Source organism: Apis laboriosa, unplaced genomic scaffold (genome assembly GCF_014066325.1).
Source record: "Apis laboriosa isolate Shangri-la unplaced genomic scaffold, ASM1406632v1 scaffold46_cov150, whole genome shotgun sequence".
Classification (NCBI taxonomy): Eukaryota; Metazoa; Arthropoda; class Insecta; order Hymenoptera; family Apidae; genus Apis; species Apis laboriosa.
The window spans coordinates 1,352,357-1,358,634 of NW_025223399.1; the positions used below are offsets into that span (position 1 = coordinate 1,352,357).

The window sequence follows — 6,278 nt, forward strand, 5'->3', positions numbered from 1 at the left end:
GTCGATGTCAAAAGTAACTACTATTTCTGATTGGTTAATGTCATAATTTAATAAATTGTATAAAAAATTATTTTTTTTCATTTACGTAATATGATATATAAAATAGGAAAGAAATTATAATCTCATAATAAAAAAAATATATTACATATTATATTGACATTAAATTAATAAATTATACAAATATATACACATAAGAACTAATAACTTTAAGTATTTGAAGCATTTTTCTTTCTTTTAAATTCAAATATAATTAAACAATTTAAATAAATTTCATATATTTAAGTTTAAATTATATCTATTTTTTTTACAAAATTTTTATTATTTAAAATCGATGTAAATTTATTTGCATTTAATAAAAATACCTATTTCTGATATTTTTTGCTAGTACTTATAACTAACAGTGTTACACGTGCAATTGGTGTGTAGACGATTTTTAATTTTTTGATTATGTATAGTAATATATACAAATTAAAATTTTTAATTATTATTAATCAATTGTTCTTTTATTCATAATTGTTCTTTTTATTTATATTTTAGTATAATAAACATAATTTATAAATTATTATATGTCATGTCATATTTTTCTTTGTTGAATAATACCGGTAATACCCGGTGTTTGTAAAACAATAAATAAATAAATTTTATTAAATATTGTATTTGTAATATATTTTTAGGATTCATCTTTTACATTTAATGATAAAGCATAATGTCAAGTCAAAGACCAGTTTCTTGTGGTCTTGACTTTTGTGCAGCACCAGATTTAAGTAATTGTCTTTTCACAGCAAATTCATCCAAGTAAATAATAAATTATGATTTATATTTTATTTATTATATTCTCCAATTTATTATTAATATTATTATTATTAATTTTCAGATATGAGTTTATATGTGTTCCACTTGTTCATCCATTATTTAAGAGAGAATTTGTTTCTGGAAATGCAAAAAATCGTACTGGTCCATTTACCAGACCAGACATAGTCTTATGTAGTTCTGGTAAGCATGTTGAAAAATAAAAAAAATTTTAATAAAATTAATATTCTTACTTATTTTATAGATTGGAATACTTTAATCATTGGTAAATTATCACCATATATTAAAGTTGATTCAAAAAATCCTAGCTTAAAAAAAAACAGCGAAGAAACTTTAAAACAAGAATTAACTTTGGCAAGTCATTTAGGTCTTGTAGGAGTTACTTTTAAATTAACAAACGGAATAAAAGAAAATGCAAATCTTAGTAGAATTATCTGTGATAAGCTTTCAAGCACATGTAGTTTACAGGTATATTAATTTAATAATTTATATTATATAATTCATCATATTGTAACATCTATTCATTTTATTATAGGTTTGGGTACAAATACCTATGGAAAATCCAATTAAACAAGCTTATTCTTACAGAGAAAAAGAATGTAGTATGGTAGAAAGTCCATGGGAATGGTGGAATGCCTTTAGAGTAGTTTGCGATTATAATAGAAAATTAGGTGTTGCATTAATTGTAAGTCATGATCTTCCTGATCAAGAAGAAGTATGTAAAAATTATTTTTTTGTATATATGTTATTAATAATTAAAATATAAATGTAACAAAGTTGATATAATTGCAAGATTGATAGGTGGTTAGGTGAACCAGTTAAGTGTTTAATTTTTCCAACAACATTATTTATTACAAATAAGAAAGGATATCCTGTATTGAGTAAGGCACATCAAGCATTAGTCAAGAAATTTTCTTTGTTGGAAGTACAATTTATACTTACAGGACAGAATCGGTATCAAAATATTACTTATTATCATAATTATTTAGAATATTTATGGAAGGTAAAATTTTTTATATTTTTGATTTTAATTTTCTGATGGTACAAATATTTCTATTTAAATTTAATAATTTTTTATAGGATTGTGAGTCAAATGGACTAATTGAAAGATATACTCGAGGCTATGAAGATTATTTGCAATGTCCTTTGCAACCACTTATGGATAATCTTGAATCTCAAACATATGAAGTATTTGAAAAAGATCCCGTTAAATATACAAAATATCAAACTGCTATTTTTCAAGCAATTTCTGCCATTGTAGACAAAATAGAAGACAAACATAGAGAAATGTATTAAGTATATCATTATAGTTATAATTATAATTAATAACATAACTATATTTCTATAATTATAATTAATTACAAAAATGAATTATTAAAACCAAAATTCTATTTTAATGTTTAGTATAATAATGGTAGTTGGAGCTGGAAGAGGACCTCTTGTTCGTGCATCTTTAAATGCGGGAGAAAGAGCAAAACAACCGGTTAAAATATATGCTGTGGAAAAAAATCCTAATGCAGTATTAACGTAAGATTTAATAATCATATATTTTTCTGTACATTAAGCAGAAAAATGTAATTTGAAATTTATTATATATGTAGTTTACAAGCATTAGAAAAAGATCTTTGGGAAAATAAAGTAACAGTTGTATCTTGTGATATGAGAGAATGGAACCCTCCTGAAAATGCTGATATCATGGTATCAGAATTACTTGGATCTTTTGGCGATAATGAACTTTCTCCAGAATGTTTAGATGGAATTCAAAAGTTTTTAAAAGGTTTTTTATTATTATTATTATTATTATTAAATAATTATTAATAATTGTTATTATTTTTCATTTTTATATTTATTCTTACATTAGTCGATGGAATATGTATACCAACTTCGTACACATCATATATTGCACCAGTACAATCATCTAAATTATATAATGAAGTAAGACAATGCAGAGATAAAGATAAACATTCTTTGGCTCATTTTGAGACCTCATATGTAGTTCATCTTCAAAATAAATACGACATAGCAAAACCGCAACCATTATTTACATTTAATCATCCAAATAACGGTTAGTAAATCAATATTATTTTTATTAATTAATAGTAATTAGCAAACTAATTATTTTTCAAATATTTTTATATTTTCAGCAAGTGTTATCGATAATTCAAGATATGATACAAAAATATTTAAAGTACAGCAAAATTCTGTATTACATGGCTTTTCTGGATATTTTGATACTGTTTTATTCAATAATATCACTCTGAGTATAGAACCTAGCACACATAGTCCTGGAATGTTCAGTTGGTTTCCTATTTTTTTTCCAATTAGGGTAAGATAAATTTATATCGTTGTATCATTAAAAAAAGAAATATAAAATACAATTTATTGCTATAGGAACCAATACAATTAAAAGCCGGGGACCAAATAGTTGTTCATTTCTGGCGTTTATGTAATTCTAAAAATGTTTGGTATGAATGGTGCATTACCGAACCTATTCCAGGACCTATACATAATCCTGGTGGCCGTTCTTATACTATAGGTTTATGATTTAATTTTAATTTATGCGATTAACGTATTTAAAAAAAAGTAATATCTTTCTAATAATTCATGATAGAATTGTAATACAAATATTCTTTATTACATTTTTTTTTAATAAAAGAAATTCAAATAATAAATTTTTAAATAAATATTGTTTATTTTTAAATAAATTTTGTTTTTTTGCTAAAAAGCTAATGTAATATTTTTTTAATTTAAATAATTATAGTAAATCCTATTTAAAAACTCTTTAAAATTAATATTATATTAGAGAATTTACTTTTTTAGAAATCAAATATATACAAATTTAATATTGTAACACAATATTAATATATTTTTTAATATATTAATATTGTACAATTTAATATTGTATTGAAATATATTAAAAAAATATTAAAAGATATTAAAAAAAAATTTTTAAGAAAAAAGCAGAAGAAAATTACAATAAATGTTCTTAAAACAATATTTAACATTCTTATTGTGACAGAATCATATTAAAATAATTCTTATTATATTAATAATTATAATCTTATTTTCTGTTACATTAATAACGTTGAAAATAATATTAAAATAAATAATAAAAATAAATAATAAAAAAAAAAAATCTGAAATTTCAAAAAATTTATAAGAAAATATATTGAAACCAATAATCTAAAAAGCAATATATAATTTCGCGTTCCATTATTCCAATTCCGTGATATTAGAATTTAAAATGAAAAATTATTATCAAAATAAAATTGAATTTTAAAAAGTATATTCAAATGCAAAATTATATATAATAATTTTAATTAATTTATTTAGTTAAGTCCAATTCTGCATTTAAAATTTGAAAAAATAATATGTTCTCTTATAATGTAATCTATTCTATATCTTATTTGTGATTTCATTTTATAATTGAACTTATTTGTACTTATTGTCTAGGCTATAGCTATTATGGAAGTCACTGTTATTGCACAAACTTGATAACATAAATTATGTTATCTGCTGAATATATTTCTATTGATCTTTTAACCTCACGTGATCATACTTATAATTTCAACATTTTTTATATATATTTTTTTCATATGAATAAAAATACTTTATTTTTATTATCAAAATTAATAAATCGGAATTTTTCTATTTAAATAAAATTTATATTTATATTAACTAGTTATTGTTGTATATATTATGTAATTTTTTAAAAATTTTTTAATAAAAATTATGCAATACTTTTAAAATTTTTTTAAAAACTTTTCCTAAATAATTCAGATTAATTTAAACTAATTTCCCTTTTAATATTTTATATTTTATAATCTCTTTTTAGAAAATACAAAATTTATTCTTATATATATTATTTACATTGATACATTATTTATTAAATTGATTATCAAATTAAAATTAACAATTATAAAATATAAAATATATCTATATATTTTTATATCACTATATTCAATTCGTAACAGTTCGAATTATATGATGATGAAATGTATATTCTACGATAAGAATTATTGATAAAATAATATATGCTATTTCATAGAAATATTTTAATTCATTTAAATCACGCATTTCGTTTATATGAAGCTCTATCAAGAAACTTTTCGTACTTACTTATATTAGTCAAGATTGAAACGTTCAAGTGCACGATAAAAATTTATTAAGGTTAAGCTCTTCGATTGTTTTAAAATTGAAAAATATAACTCGATATGGCAAAAGTAATAGCACAAATGACAAAATATACTGTGAGAACATTTCCACGTATTTCGAGAAAAAGCTTATTTAATATTTCTGCTATAAAAATATCGTTACATGTTTCACGTTCCATCACTAGTACCCGTTGTTTAAATATCAGTAAGTTTAAAACATTTCTTTCAAACATTTGATAAAATATATTTTATAATATTGATTATTATATTATATTATATTTTTAATATTTATAAACAAAATCTTAATATGTTTACTAATATTATATATAATTAACTTAAAATCATATTGAAATATTTTTAATTTGTAATAAAATATTATTAATATTTTATATTAAATTATTATAAACAAAATTTATAGAAAGATTATACACAGAAAAACACGAGTGGATAACAATTAATGGTAATATAGGTATAATTGGAATATCCAATTATGCACAAGAAGCATTGGGAGATGTTGTTTATGCTCAGCTTCCAGATATTGGATCTGAAATAAAAAAAGAAGGTCAGAAAATTCTAAAACGTTTTTTAAAATAAAAATGAAACTCAAATGTCTAAAAAAATTAATTTGTTTACAGCTGAATGTGGAGCTTTAGAATCAGTGAAAGCTGCTTCTGAATTATTTAGTCCTGTAAGTGGAAAGGTAGTAGAAAAGAATGAAGCAGTTGAAAAAACACCTAGTTTAATTAATACTTCTTGTTATGAAAAAGGATGGTTATTTAAAGTAGAATTAAGTAAACCTGACGAACTAAAAAGTCTGATGAATGAGGAAGCATATAATCTATATTTAAAATCTGATCCATCATGAATATAATATATTTTCTATACGAAAATATATTTATAATTATAAATATATTTATATAATATATTTTCTATATGAAAATAATTAGTAATGATTTAATTTTTATCATTTTCAATTGTTTATCATTAATGAAAAAAGTGTGAACATTCTTATTTATTTTAAATCTTATAATAATCATGCATGATGTTTTAGTAGTTTAACGTTATATTAGTCAAATGTGAAATAAGTACAATTTACAGTTGTTTAACTAAGTAAAAAAAAATAGTGCCTTTATAAATTATATTACTATAACAATTCAATATATTGTACTTCTGATTTTGTATCTTCAAATATAAAAAAATAATTTGTTTTAAATTTTGTTTTATATTGTAATAAGGCACAATTTTATGTATAAGATTAGGCAATATGATTAATAAATTTAATGTAAAAATGTAAACATTATGAATTAAAAATAT

General features: G+C 21.1%; 2 protein-coding genes across 2 annotated transcripts; both read left to right on the forward strand.

The window, feature by feature from the left end:
- Positions 1 to 307: 307 nt before the first annotated feature.
- Positions 308 to 3,437, forward strand: LOC122716479 (protein arginine N-methyltransferase 5). Its single transcript, XM_043939598.1, has 12 exons — positions 308 to 418; positions 675 to 795; positions 875 to 993; positions 1,055 to 1,278; positions 1,346 to 1,525; positions 1,604 to 1,813; positions 1,891 to 2,099; positions 2,215 to 2,337; positions 2,412 to 2,587; positions 2,672 to 2,875; positions 2,955 to 3,136; positions 3,202 to 3,437. Exons 2-12 carry the CDS (start codon positions 707 to 709, stop codon positions 3,352 to 3,354), a joined length of 1,869 nt encoding a protein of 622 aa, XP_043795533.1. The 5' UTR covers positions 308 to 418; positions 675 to 706; the 3' UTR covers positions 3,355 to 3,437.
- A 1,401-nt stretch (positions 3,438 to 4,838) lies between these two features.
- LOC122716499 (glycine cleavage system H protein, mitochondrial) lies at positions 4,839 to 6,157 on the forward strand. The gene is made up of 3 exons (XM_043939635.1): positions 4,839 to 5,169; positions 5,383 to 5,526; positions 5,600 to 6,157. The coding sequence occupies exons 1-3, from the start codon at positions 5,025 to 5,027 to the stop codon at positions 5,827 to 5,829; spliced, it is 519 nt and encodes a 172-aa protein (XP_043795570.1). The 5' UTR covers positions 4,839 to 5,024; the 3' UTR covers positions 5,830 to 6,157.
- Positions 6,158 to 6,278: the final 121 nt, after the last annotated feature.